This window comes from Alosa alosa, chromosome 14, assembly GCF_017589495.1.
Source record: "Alosa alosa isolate M-15738 ecotype Scorff River chromosome 14, AALO_Geno_1.1, whole genome shotgun sequence".
Taxonomy (NCBI): Eukaryota; Metazoa; Chordata; class Actinopteri; order Clupeiformes; family Clupeidae; genus Alosa; species Alosa alosa.
This window is the reverse complement of record NC_063202.1, coordinates 29,558,806-29,573,527: the sequence shown is the minus strand read 5'-3', so window position 1 is coordinate 29,573,527 and position 14,722 is coordinate 29,558,806. Positions and strand designations below refer to the sequence as shown.

The 14,722-nt window shown below is 47.9% G+C and overlaps 1 protein-coding gene across 5 annotated transcripts in view; it reads left to right on the top strand.

Moving 5' to 3' along the window:
* Positions 1 to 14,722, top strand: part of LOC125306996 (trichohyalin) — a 151,964-nt gene that overhangs the window by 113,083 nt on the left and 24,159 nt on the right. For all 5 annotated transcript variants that reach the window (XM_048262682.1, XM_048262685.1, XM_048262683.1 and 2 more), the window contains 9 exons: positions 579 to 758; positions 1,014 to 1,106; positions 1,598 to 1,765; positions 2,203 to 2,286; positions 4,765 to 4,911; positions 8,323 to 8,502; positions 8,825 to 9,055; positions 9,447 to 9,677; positions 12,375 to 12,497. In XM_048262682.1, the coding sequence (XP_048118639.1) occupies positions 579 to 758; positions 1,014 to 1,106; positions 1,598 to 1,765; positions 2,203 to 2,286; positions 4,765 to 4,911; positions 8,323 to 8,502; positions 8,825 to 9,055; positions 9,447 to 9,677; positions 12,375 to 12,497 (1,437 nt within the window). The remainder of the gene's footprint in view (positions 1 to 578; positions 759 to 1,013; positions 1,107 to 1,597; positions 1,766 to 2,202; positions 2,287 to 4,764; positions 4,912 to 8,322; positions 8,503 to 8,824; positions 9,056 to 9,446; positions 9,678 to 12,374; positions 12,498 to 14,722) is intronic.

Below are 14,722 nucleotides of genomic sequence, written 5' to 3'. Positions count from 1 at the left end.
CTTGTGAAAACAGAGAAGAGTCTAGATAATTCATCGGTAATTATGGGTAATTTAACATCCATTTCTGCAGACATGGACAGCCAAAGTGGTGTGAAGTCTCATTATCCTCTTTACCGTTTACAGTGACAAACAACCAGAAGCTGGTTCATAAACCCTGAACTTTTTCCCAAAACGTACAGAGTGGTCCGCAGATCACCCCACATGCAAGCATCCGAATGTGTCCCAGGGATATGGTGTTGCCTCTAAGCAGTAAATACCTTCTGCAGAGCCGCCAATTTTTCTCATTAGTGCAGTAAATGGAGTCCTCCCTTTTAATCTTCTATAATAGCAAATCATTACTGATATCGTTTATTTTATGGGGTTTTAATGATTTGTTTTTGTTTTCTTGCCAGTCAGTGATGAAGTTGTTGATTGACTTTTTAAGCCTTTTTCATGCATGCTAGCAATCATGCTTAGAGCAGGTCTTTAGGTACCTCATCATCTGCTGATAAGTGCTGCATCAGTTATAAAGCTGCTCTTTGCCAAACCATTAGCTTCTGAAGCTTCTGTGTCAATGTATATATGGTCTGTCCCTTCAGCTTGCTCTGCGGGAGGAAAAGATGGTTGCTGCGGTCCAGGAGGCCAGCGTCCTCCGAGAGAAACTGGAGAGCCAAGAGGAGAAGGTCACAGCTGTACTCCAGCAGCTGCAGGCCTCCCAGGATGCATTGCAGAGTCTGGGCACAGAGCTGAAGTCCTGCAGGAAGGAACTAAAGGACCAGGTGAGAACTCACACCCTTGACCACCAAATCTCATCAAAAAAAAACATCATACCACACACACACATTGGTTGCAGTAAGTAGAAAGGAAACGAATGAAGATGTATTTGTGTACATGTGCACTGTTCAGTCTCACACTTACAAATCCTCACTGGATATATTGAGGCTGAATTTCGCACTGGATATGTGTTGGTCACAGTTGTATGTGCGGCGGGGTACGGCGTGTAACCCGCTGTTGATGTGCTCTCTCCTCTACAGGAGGCCCAGCGTGCAGAGCAGGAGAGCAGATCCACCCAGCTCAAGGCTGACCTGCTCCAGCTGCAACAGCAGTACTCCTCCTGCTATTCTCAGGTACTGTATGCAACATTCTCCACTTAACATGGACATGGATGTTATGCAGATTTGTGCTGTATGACTGTGCTGTACATCAACCTTAAAGGTGCCATGTGTAAGAATTGAGGTAAAAATATCCAAAAGATGAGCTACACGCATCAAAAGAATGAGTAGAAATATGGGCGATGATGTCATTAAAAAAATAACAAGGTATAGTGCTGCAGAGATATCAACCTGAATTAGCATGCTAAATTACTAGCCACAGCCCGACAGGTGTCATAATACCAGTTTCGGCCATGGGAGGCAGTATGCGGACAACATAACCGCTAGCCAAATTGCAATACACGAGTCTCGGTTGTTACTCTAGGGTAAACCAGCTCACTTTCTGGAGGTATACTGCCCCCATCTTTTATGGAATGTGGAGTATGAATTGATTTTTGGCGGACATTACACATGGCACCTTTAATGTATGTGTGTGTGTGTGTGTGTGTGTGGGTGGTTGGGGTTAGCTGGTGCAGGAGGAGAGGCAGGTGTCTCGTCTGAAGTTGGAGCTCCAGGCTGCGGAGGAGCAAAGGGTCAGGCTGTCGGCCCAGGAGTCTGACCTGAGTTCTGAGAACCAGCGTCTGCAGGGCGAGCTCAGCCTGCTCAGCCACAGGCACAGCAGCGCACAGCAGGAGGTACACCGCTACACACACTCTCTCTTTTACTCTATAATCACTCCTCTCCCTCCCTCGCTCTCTCTCTTCCCTCTCTCACTCTCTTCACTCAAAGCACTCAGGCCCTACTGCGGTAGAAAGAAAAAAGACCTGACCTGACCCCTCTCACCTCCACTGGCCTACACATTCTCAGCAGATAGAGGACCATGACTTACTTAACTCCCAGTTAGCTTCAGCAGCCCCCCATAGCCCTGTGTTCACGTGTGCTGTAGCAGCAGCAGGAGAGAGGTGTTGTGGCGTGGGCGAGTCGGTGAGGGAGTGCGGACTGCACTGAACCTGGGTTTGTTTACTGGCTGTGCCAATGCTGGGTTTGTTTACTGGCTGTGCCAATGCTGGGTTTGTTTACTGGCTGTGCCAATGCTGGGTGTGTTAACTGGCTGTGCCAATGCTGGTTGCAGGTTGCTGGTAGGGATGACGCCGTGCTGAGACTGACTGCTGAACGGACCGCAGCACAGGAGCGCCTCAAGTCCACTCAGCAGGAGGTGAGCTTCAGCCTGTGGTTCTGACACACACACACACCATATGCGCACACACACAAACACCCAACACACCCTTCATACACATATACCCCTCCCCCCCAACCAAACACACACACATACACTTACATTCACCACACACACACACACACACACACACACACACACACACACACACACACACACACACATACCACACACACACACACACACATACACACACGAGGCTTGCCTGGAGGGAACTCTTCCTGCCCCACCGTCATAATGAGAACTTCACCAACTGAAAACAAATCAAATCAAGTTGTCTGGTGCAATGAAGTCCAAATTCAACCATGTCTAAAAGTCTGTCTCCAAGTAAAAAGACGTGATACTTTACCGGTGCCAGGCAGAAACACAACAAACGGTCTTTAAAAAGCATTTTTAATAAAGCGGCATTGAGTGAGTACCTTGAAGGTGAATAGTGTGAGTGTGAGACTCATCAAACATTCCCAACTGTAAAGAAACTGGCGGCGGGGAGTCTTGGGGAGCGGGCTGAGAACGAGAGAGATCAGACCGGCTCAGAGCTCATGCTAATGGCCCCCATAGAGTCCTCCACACATCCCACAGTTCCCCTGGGCAATCCACAATACACCTGGGTCCTGCTCCACAAGGGAGGGTCAAGGACACTACACACCGAATGTTTATGTGTTTGTGTGTGTGTGTTTGTGTTTGTGTTTGTGTGTTTGTGTTTGTGTGTGTGTGTGTGTGTGTGTGTGTGTGTGTGTGTGTGTGTGTGTGTGTGAATAACTGCATACAGTATATGCATTTCTTGGTCCTTTGCACACATAGTTAAAGAAAAAGGAATGGCTCAGTACTTTTTTGTGCAGCACTGCCTCTGGTTGTCTCTCTGTAGAGTTCTGGGCACAAACTTTTTTGGATGAACCTGTCAGTGGAGAGAGTACATGCCAGAGCTGTTTTATTTATCCGCTCTCAGACCGGTCAGTTATTTGTTTGCCTGAGTGTCCCAGTGTGTTATAAATGGGGACCGGTCTGTCACTTCAACGCTCAGAGGAGGTTTTGACTTCCTTGAAAGATTTTTTTTTTATTTCTTTCTCTTCTCTTCTCTTCTCCCTCTCTCTCTCCCTCTCTCTCCCACTCCCCCCCTCTGCCTTTTTTGTAGTGGATTTTTGGGTGGGGAAGAGGTAGGGGCGTCGGGTGAATAATGCATCTGAACCTGCCTCGGCGCACCGCTTTTTTATCATTAGCATGCAGCCCCAGTTATCTGCAGAATACTTACGAGTGCTGCTGAAATGTTTGTGATGTTATTTATTTATGTTGTCCTCTCAATTATTCATTTGTTTATTTATTCATGGCAGAACTAACTGCAATTGGAAAATTCATTTTTGCTGAAGGGCATATCACCCCCGGCCCACCCCCCCTTCCCGCCACCAACAACACCCCCACTCGCCCACACACACACACACACACACACACACACACACACACACACACACACACACACATAAAGAGAGGAGGGGGGCACATCAGGCTTGTTAGTAATTGCTTTACGTGGCATTTCCTAAGACTCACAGGGAGATGTCATTTTAATCCGAGCAGACGGGTGCAAAGAGAAGGAGAGAGGGAGAAAGAGACAGAGAGAGAGAGGGAGACTAAGGGAGAAAGGCACAGAGTTTTGCTGGGGAGGATGAGACAGGATGAGTTTATCTTTCCCCTCTTCTCCCTTTCTCTCTCTTTCTGTGTGTGTGAGAGAGAGAGTGTGTCTGTGTGTGTGTGCATCAGTTCTTTTTAATAGTTGGCTCTGTGAGAAACCAGTAGAGTAGACATGCTGGGGCCAAACATGCACTGAAATTACAAGGGATCAGATAGGACTGGTACAAATAGGGAGCTACAAGTCCTCTCCCAGACAGCAGCAGCAGCGTGCACAATGGGCTTTGATGGCAGCGGCGCGGCTCCTCCTGGCTGCTCCGCGCTCCCTTGACTTCCTCTCTCCGTGTTGTTTGCTTGCCGCATCGTCTGTAATTATGTGGATGGGAATTGGGTTTAATTTCACACTTTTGCACACACACACAGTAATTAATCCTGCTGGATGATAAAGTCCAGCAACATGAATGCTTTGTGTTTGTGCGTGGGCCAGTGACGGAGGATTGGGTGAGGTGCTCTTTGTGCGCACACTCCTGTATCTATTGTAAAGGGCTATTTTCTGTACCAGTCATATGACTGGCTGACATATAATGTTTTCTATGTATGTATGTACTGCATGTGTGTATACAGTATATGTGTGTATATCTTGATTTGTCTCTTATTTCCATGCCACTGTGTGCATGTATATCTATTGTATATAATTTATTGTATGGGTGTTTACCTGTGTTTATGTGGTAAACATAACGTGTGTGGTTTGTATGTGGGATGTAGTGCTTTGGCTTATCTGGTCGGCATATGTGTGTAGATATGTGTATTCATCATTGTGTGTGTGTGTGTGTGCAGCTGTTGCAGCGGGTGGAGGAGGTGCAGAGTGTGAGGGAGGAGCTGAGGAGGGCCCAGGAGGAGCGGAGCCAGAGGGAAGAGGTGCTGCAGAGTCAGCAACTCAAAGTCCAGCAACTGCAGCAGGAGAGAGAAGACCTACTCACAGAGGTCTCTAACACACACCACACACACACACACACACACACACACGCACAGGTCACACTCAGACTGTCACGCACACACACTTACTTAAGCTTATGTATACAAACTTTAACACGTGCACGTGCTCTGATAAACGCTACTTAGCCACAGTGCTCCATCATAAAGCCAGGTAAACACAGAGAGGTGTTCTTGCTGCAGATTGCTGTTATAAAAACACATTGCTGTTATAAAATAAGTCTTCACTGACGAGTGAGTGAAACTCAATGACTCTCAGTAACTCACCCTCTCCTGCTCTCCAAGTTTGCACTGGACAGGCATGCATTCATTCATCACTGACACAAATGTACACTTTCCCCGCATTTTGAACATGCACACATATGACCTTTCACTCCTACTGTAAGCACACAGGGTAGTACACATACAGTATTCAGCAAATTCTTATATGCATCTACACTATTGATGCACATCACATTAACATAACTTGTCCTCAGACCAAACCACAGAGTGGTCAAGGTCCCCAGTCTCCCTCCTGTGTTAATAACTTCTGAACTGTATTGATGCATGGGGGCCTGGCCATGCCACTGTACTGTACTGTATATAATATATGTAGAAGATGCTAAATAAAAGCCAGTGTGACCTAGGCAGCCATGCATGCTTTGGTCCTGCTTTCTCTGTTCCAGCAGGCTCCGTCAGGCTCTGTGTGGCGCCGTGGAATTCCTAATTAGTTTCATTTAATTAGCAGCTCTCTGCTCGTGGCAACGTTCCTTCATTTATTTTAATCTTGTTTATGCACCTTGATTGTTTCACAATATAGCTTTTTTTAATTAGGCGAGATTGATTAAATTGCATTGATTCTGCGTCCTTATTAAAATGAACCTACCCACCCCCTACTCGTTCCTTGCCCCCCACCCCCACCCCCTTCACTGATGTTATTTTTCATAATTAATGGCACTCCACTCAATCTGCCATTGTGTAAGTATTTGTGTGTGTGAGTGTGTGTGTGTGTGTGTGTGTGTGTGTGTGTGTGTGTGTGTGTGTGTGTGTGTGTGTCTGTATTTGTGTGTCCATGTTTGTTTGTGTTTGTTGATGAGTGTGTATGTGTGTTGATGCCTGTGTGTGTGTGTGTGTGTGTGCAAGACTGTGAGCTTGTATTAGGGGAGGGTAGCGTATTTTGTTATGGAGGTGAGGTTTGTCATTATTTATTGGGTCGGCTGTCAGAGGCTGCTGTTGTGACGGCTGCTTTATGCACACTGATGAATCCTGTGGGGATTGATGGGCTCTGTTCAGCCCACAATGCACCAGCAGCCCTGCAGCTCACATGGAGAAACACACAAACAGAACTCTACACCACCCTCCACACACACACACAGAGAGAGGGAGAGAGACACACACACACAGACCTTGTTCTCGACCAACTCTCTTTCACTCTGTCTTTTCTGTTTTCTATCTAACCTGCTGTCTAGTCTATCTCTCTCTGCACAGTGTTCTCACACTACTGTAACAACTGCACCCCAGTTCTCTTTTTAATTCTGATTGATGACTCAGTTCATCTTCTGCATAACTGCCCCCTTTGCCCCCACCTTTGCCACCACCACTACACAGCACACACCACGCGCCCCCACCCACCCCCCACTCTGCCTCCACTATGAAAATGATATTAGAAACAAAATGAGATTTGAAATTTTATGTTTGACAAGCGACTTGATGAAAGGGTTTCATTGCAGAGCCTGATCCATGGAAATTTTATGCTAATAATACTGCTGGCCAAGCGATCTAGTTGGAAATTAATCAGTGCTAGGGCTGAGAGAGAGAGAGAGAGAGAGAGAGAGAGAGAGAGAGAGAGAGAGAGAGGGGAAGGCTCTATAAACACCGCCACCCCACACCCCTACCCCCTGAATCTCATCAGAAACAGCCATGGGGTGTTGTCTGTCTGATGAGGTCGGGGGAGAGAAATAGGGAGTTAGAAAATTACACTGCAGCTTAGCACTGATTGATGCAGTAATGTATGCAGCCATGCAGCGCACCAGTGTAATATGGATTAGGTCTCTCTCTCTCTCTCCCTCTCATCATCTCTCTCTCTTTCCCTCTCTCCATCTCTCTCTCTCTCCCTCTCTCCATCTCTTTCCTATCCTCACAAGCCCTACGCAAGATGGACAGAATTACCCTTCCCTCCTGTACCACTTCTCTCTCTCTCCTCTCTCTCTCTCCTCTATATCCCTCACTTCTCTCTCCATCATCTTTGCTTCCCTTTTTTGTACCCTGTGTAGCTCACTCTGCTCCATCAGTCTGGTTTACTTTTGCCCGGTGTGTGTTTGTGAACGTCTCAGACTGTAAAGACATGCTGAACACACCGAAACACACACACACACACACACACACACACACACACACACACACACACACAGTCATTCATTCTCATCCTCCCACACATGCAGGGGGGCAGGAAACATCAATGCTTCGCTGTCTCTAATGGAGTCATTATCAGATTTCAGTCCTTTTAAAACAACACAATTAGTGGCGTTGTCTTAATGATGCTCGCAAGGTAAATGCAAAGCAATCCGTTTCCAGAGCCCACTCCGCTGCCACCTCCCCTGTCCTCAGCCGCTTGCACAGAGACCTCCTCCACAGGGCCTGCAACCAGAAGAATAAATCACAGAGGAAGTTAAATTACAAAACCAATGTGTGTGTACTTCTATGTGTGTGTGTTTGTGCCTGACTGCCGGCATCTGTGTTTTTTTCCCCCTCCTCAACCGTGTTACAACTCTGTGTGATTTATTATTGTTACCCTGCGAGACATCTGTTACATTGCTCCTTATTTTTGTAATGCATCATCAGTGGGGGGGAAATAATATTATCCCATCTCAGATATTGTGCTCTGGAGGCTAATAATCTAATGTAGAGCTGGTGTCATTAAACTGCCATGCTGAGGCTGCAGGCACAGAGAGAGGTTGCTCTGTGCTGTTGATAGTTTGTCTGGGTGTCCATATTGTTGAGTGCCCCGTGTGTGTGTATGTGTGTATGCGTTTGTGCATGTTCTTAGATTGGCAGATTTTAATTTCTGTGTTATTGTGTTGTTTTCATGCTGTCAACAAACTATAAATAAAGTAAACTCACTATAATTAGATTATAAGTGTGTTAACTGCAGGAGTTGCACCCATGACCCCCTCTCTATACTAGAACCATCTGCCTACCTTGGCACCAAAAGAACAACTGTGTCTCTGTGTGCCAGTTTGTCTGCCTGTTTGTATAACATTTACAGTGTTTGTGTTGCATACCCATGTGGTGTGTGTGTATGGGGGGTGGGGGGCTGCAGTTTATGAGTAGTGCACCTCAAGGACTCTCTCACAGCCCCTTACTGTGTGTGTGTGTGTGTGTGTGTGTGTGTGTGTGTGTGTGTTCCCCCGTGGTGCTGTACAGGGTGCGAGCCAGCAGGAGGCGCTGTGTGAGCTGCGTCAGCGGCAGGCAGAGGCGCAGGCCCAGCGGGAGCGGGAGCAGCAGGAGGCCCACATGCGCCTGCAGCAGCAGCGCGCCGCCACCGAGCGACTCCGGGAGGACCTGGAGACAGCGCAGGGACAGCTCCGGGACGCCGAGGAACAGGTGAGACACGCAGAAAAGGTCTCGCTACGTGGGAGTGGCACGTTAAAATGACAAGGTGAGGCTAGATGAGGAAGAGGCAGCGGGGGTTGAGAGAGATCAAACATACATGCAGGAGGAGGAAGAGTGAAAAGGTTTGGGCCACAGAGAGATGAGGTGAAGGAGTTGAAGTTCAAAGAAAACACTAAGGGGAAAAAAGCAGCAAAAATCTAGTCCCAAGCCTAGAGGCTGAATGAGACGTTGTGTGGTGTTGATGTTGTCGATGTTGAACTTACTCCCTCTGAACCCCCGTGCCTGCCCCTGACTGTGCCCGCTGTGTTGACAGAGCGCGCAGAGGGAGGCCCAACTGCGCTCCCATGATGCCGAGCTGGCGCGGCTGAGGGCAGGCCTGCTGGAGGCCCAGAGCGCTGCGACCGAGGCGGAGGTCAGACTGCAGCCGCTCTCCCACTCCCTGGAGCTCCACCAGCACAAGTACCAGGCCTGTCTGGGCAAGATCGCCCAGCTGGAGAGCAGCCTGCAGGCCAGGGAAGAGGACCTGAAGGAGGCCAGGGCACAGGTTAGATGCCAGACCACCTCTGTGCCACCGCCCACTCAGTGCTCGCTGGGAAACATTAAACGCAGCACGTCGATATTCAGCCCGAGAGAGAAAAGCTGCACTGTTTACTCTCGATTCAAATGAATAGAGAGGCCTCGTTGACACGCTAAAGGTCATGATCTTACTTGAGACTGTCAAGTACCAGCACAGTATATTGGGAATGACATTGATGCATGAAACACTAAAACTTGCGCACATTTAATCATGAACTACATGCATGAGCTACATGCTGACAGTGCTAAGGCAATACTCACTTAAAGCACGTTTTGCAGGTTATATGTGCCATTGAGAGGGCAATTTTTTTTTTTTTGTATATTTAAGATGTATCATGTCATTCTGCATCTCGTCACAGATCGGTGAGCGTGACGAGGAGGTGCTGCGTCTGCGTGCCCAGGCGGTGGCACTGCAGGGCGACCTGAAGGCCCAGAGCACCCAGTTGGAGAGCGGCGACGACGCACTGAGCGCGCTCAGCCAGAGCCTGCACCACACTCAGCAGCAGCTGCAGCACAGCCGGCAGCACGCGCACGAGTGCGAAATGGTCATCGGCACGCTCCGACACAGCGTCGCAGACCTGCGCAGACAGGTCAGTTCACACGCAGACTCATTCTGTCAGGTGTCTGGAAGAGTTTGGCACATGAAATGGAATGGAAGTTTGGGTGTAAGTCAAAAAGTGGATGTTTTTCTCAAAGTATGACATATGCAAAAAATATCAGGTTACGCTTTACTTGACAGTATTGACATAAGAGTGACATGACACTGTCATGAACGTGTCTTAAACAAGTCATAAACGTTTATGACATAACGCTTCTGTCATTAAGTGTCATTAGGTTTTAACAAGTTAGGGTTAGGATTAGGGTTAGGGGCTAGGATTAGGGTTAGGGTTCATGTGTCATGACAGTGTCATGTGTTCATGACAGTGTCATGTCACTCTTATGTCGATACTGTCAAGTAAAGTGTTACCAAATATTGATATCAAGATCAAAGGTCAAAATCTCAACAAAATATGCACTTATCCTACAAAACTAATAAAGTAGAGGTCTTACAGAAATACAAACCAACATTCGAATGGAAAAACTCTGGAATTTTATTTAGGAAAAGGATAGGCACTACTGGTACACACACAAACATTATTCCATGGCACAATATCCACATTTCAGTCCAAACCTCTTCTGCAGACATGAGTGTTCTGTGAGCTGTGCACTTCACAGCGTTGCCTTCCTGGTGCCCTGTACATCCATGTGTGCTTTGTTCTGGGCACATGTGCGTTTCCTTGTCAGGTGGCCCCCGGCGGGAGGCATGTATCGGGCGGGTTCACCTGGCCTGTGGTGTTGTAGTGTGGATGCACCTACACGCCTCGGCACCAGGGCACGTTTGTAAGGCTCACAGCACACTGAGTGTTCTCAGTGATCTCTATTGATCTGCGGGCCATCGATCGGCATCCGCTCTCTCAAACTCACCCGGCTAACACTCACAGGTGTGTGGATATCTGAGGAAGAGTGAGGTGGGGGTGTGTGTGTGGGGGTGTAGAGGGGGTGGTTGGTGCCTGCCAGCGATTAGGGATCTGGGGGTTTCTCTTTTTGGCACGATGGATCTGGATTAGAACAGTTAGCTGCTGAGATAGAAGGATTGGTGTTTGTGCAAGACTGAAGTTGTTTGGATGCGTGTGTGTATGTGTGTGTGTTTTGGGGGGATGGGGGGAGGCTGCTGACAGGGTGGCAAGGCAACCAGGGGGAGCGCAACAGCTTGGTGCACGGAAGAGCTAAAGTGGAAAAGCATGCTGTGAGAGCGGCGTGGCACAGGAGCACCGGGGCTCGCTCACAGCTCTGTGGCACAGCCGCCTCCATCTGTTGGAGACCACAGGAGGTGTCAAGCCACCGCTGACCCATACACACTTATCCCTCCCGTCACTCACTCTCTCTCTCTCTCTCTCTCTCTCTCTCCCTCTCTCTTCTCCATCTCCTCATGTCTGTTTGTCTCTCATCCTCCATTTCACCCCCTGCAGCACCTGTGCCCTCCCCCCTCCTGCTTCTCCTGTACTCTGCTCTCCATTAGCGACTCACACACATGCACATGCAAACACACACACACATACACACACATGCACATGCAAACACACACACATACACACACATGCACATGCGCATGCAAACACACACACACACACACATGCACATGCAAACACACATGCACACTATTGATTCCTCTGTTCTCATGCAAACCCTCAGAGCCCACACCACCTGGCCTGGGTTTATGTCTCACCCTTAGCCGTCATCTACACCAGACCCCACCCTCCTCCACACACATGCACACACACACATACACACACACACATATACACATACACATACACACAGTGTGCCACTGTGTTGAGCTTATGTGTGCGTGCATACGTGTGTGTGTGTGTGTGTGTTTGTGTGTGTATATAGCAGAGCAAACTTCTTCTTAGTCTTTTTCCTGTCTACAGAGAAAGAAGTCAGAAAGTGCTAGAAAGAAGCGAGGCAGTCAGACACAAGCAAGAGGAGTGATTGGGTTTAACAAGCCCATCACGGTGACGCTGATGCGTGTTGGCTCGCCTCATCAGTGCCACCTGGTTTTACGGCATCGCCGCGTCTTCATCCTCACCAAGAACACCACTCTGCTTTTTACAAGGCTTTATGAAGCTCCACTCAGATGCCAAATAAAGTTTGTCTTGCAAGCAAGCGGCGCCAATAAAGAACTTACAATGCTGGAAAACAAAGACAGATGCTTGTTTGCTTGTGTGGACATGCTCTCATAACCCAGCAGCCTATTGATGAATATTTGATGATATTCACTGCTGGGAAAAATGATCCTGGTCTGGTTTGAGAGCTTATAAAGCTTTATGTTTAAGTTTCTAAAGTATTCTATAGATGTATTAAAATCAATAGATATGCAGACATGCACAGTATTAAACCTGAAAATATGTGACCAAGAGTTTTTTTTCGCCATTAAAGTTGGGTCTGTGAAGAGAGGGGATGTTTTGTAGGCAGATCATTTTGCCATATTGCTATTTTTCCAACAGAACAGGAAAATATCAATGTACAATGACTGTACAACATAAAATACTCTGACATAACTAGAAGAAATATATTATCAATAAAGGAACATCAAAAAATGTTGCCTTGGTTTAAGATACTGTCATCTTATATTTAACCTTTTGCAGTGTAACAAATGCTTTTGAATTTGACTGTGTGTGTGTGTGTGTGTGTGTGTGTGTGTGTGTGTGTGTGTGTGTGTGTGTGTGTGTGTGTGTGTACACCAGGCTGAAGAGCAAGAGGAGGCTGTGGTAAAAGTCCAGGCTGATCTGTCGGTGTACAGAGCTACTCACACCCACCCCGACACGGACTACGACCATCAGCTGAGCCGTGTACAGGATCTGGAGCAGGTGGGTCTGCACTGGGATAAAGGATACAAGGATACAAGGAAGTTTATTGTCACATGCATATAGTTACTGGAAGTAAGAAATGCAGTGAAATAACAAGCAGGACTATTTAGGGATCTGGGGGTTTCTCTTTTTGGCACGATGGATCTGGATTAGAACAGTTAGCTGCTGAGATAGAAGGATTGGTGTTTGTGCAAGTTGTTTGGATGTGTATGTGTGTGTGTGTGTGTATGTGTGTGTGTTTTGGGGGGATGGGGGGACCCCCAAATAAAGGGGACTGATATTTAGCAGACGCTTTAATATAAAGCAACACAGGCTCACAATAGCGGATTCGGGAATCGAACCCTGGTTGTCCGATCGTTAGGCAGCAGCCTTGTCGATGCTCCACCACACCCTCAAAGGTACTCATCCATAACAGTCAGTCACTACCATCATGCTGTCTCCTCAATGATCTGTAACAAGCTCTAGTTGGAGGGAAAACATGCAGTTGAACAAAGGCTGCAATCAGTGAACATGAAATGGCCATTGTTTGGCTTGCAGAGGCCTTCAAAGAGCCAAGTTTGTAAGAAATTCAAGAACCTGAAGGTCGGTTCCCACAAAGTACAAACTGGATTTTGTCCGAGTGTATAATGCCTTTTGCTTTTGGTGTTTGGTTGTTAGTGTATTGATTTGCACTTTCAAACTGGTGCTAGCTTCAATTCACAGCATCTAGCCTTCAGGAAGCCTCAGTCTGTTTGAGCTGCTGTACGCAAATATTTCACCATACACAAACACATACTGTGACATCAAAACAGGCTCCATAGTGGGATAGATTGTCTTCTGATCTGAGAAATGTCAGTGTAGATGTGTTGAGATGGGTTGATCCTTGAGTTTTTGCTCTGATTGAGTGGGAAGCATGTGGTTGATGTCATGACTGCCATATTGGTTGACCCCCATCAGTTAGTTGCCATGTTAGTTGGATTGATGCATTTGAATAAGCTGTCATCTCCCTCTCCCTCTTACACACACTCTCTCTCTCACACACACACACACACACACTGCGGTTGCTGGCTAATGGCCTGACCTGAGGCTGGTCTTGCTATGGATAGAGAGGTGCCTCTCCGAGATGCGTAATCCCCTCTCTTTGACTAATTGTTTGTTATGTCAGTGCGCAGGGCAGCCGTGTCGCCTTTTAATGGAGTGCGCCGAGCCGATCTATCAGGGCGCCCGTCCAACACCGAGAATGTCAGCCCCAGCCGCTCTCAACGTCACTCTCAGCTCCACGGCAACACCGACATGATTTACGGGCCGGACTGGCTCTGTTCTCCTCCACTCTCCTCCTTCCTCCTCCTCCGCCTCCTTCTCCTCTCAGCTCAGGCCCCAGATTGATGGCCCCTCCGCCCGCACACACACACACCGGTCGCTGTCTCTCTCCCCGGCAACCTTTTAGCGGGCATTTTATAGATGGTTAGAGCGGCTCGTTTGGCTATTTATACATCGGTAAGTGGCCATGAAATATAGATTTGCTGTGACGGCTGAGTGTCGGCCGGCGTGGTGAGCGGCCCCCGGACGTCCGCCCTGGGTGACACCTCGTTATTTTAATGGGCCCAATTGAAGGAGGCCCAGAGTCAGAGTGGCACACAGGTCCAGCTCTCAGAGCTCTCACAGGGCTGCCAGGGATATTATTTCCTCATGTCGCTGTTGATGTTGGGTGATGTTTACACCAACACACATACACACACACACACACACACAAACACAGACACACACTGGTATTTAAGCTGTAAGGCAGTGACCTGTTCGGTTGACAATGTGAAAAAATTGTGGGAGATCTAGTCACATAAGATATGCCCACACACTCCTACGCTTTCTATATTCTTTCTCCATTCTCAGAAAAGTAAGTGTGGTGCAGAACATTCTGGACGATGACACCAACTGAAGGAATTGACCTGCAAATACACACACACACACACACACACACACACACACTGAGTCTTAGTGTGGATGGTAATGCAGAGGCTGTCAGTGCAGTGGCACTGGCTGTCTGGGGGCTGTGGGCGGTTTAATTGAATGGTTAACGCGTCAGAGGCGGCCACCGGCAGATCGGATGTGACACCTGTCAGAGAGCCACTGCGTCTGCGGCGGGGACATTTCCTCCATACACTCATGCATATGCACAGACCCAGTGTGTGTGTGTGTGTGTGTAGAAGGGGTGGGGGTGGATAGAGCCTGAGGGCCAGGAAGGTGCA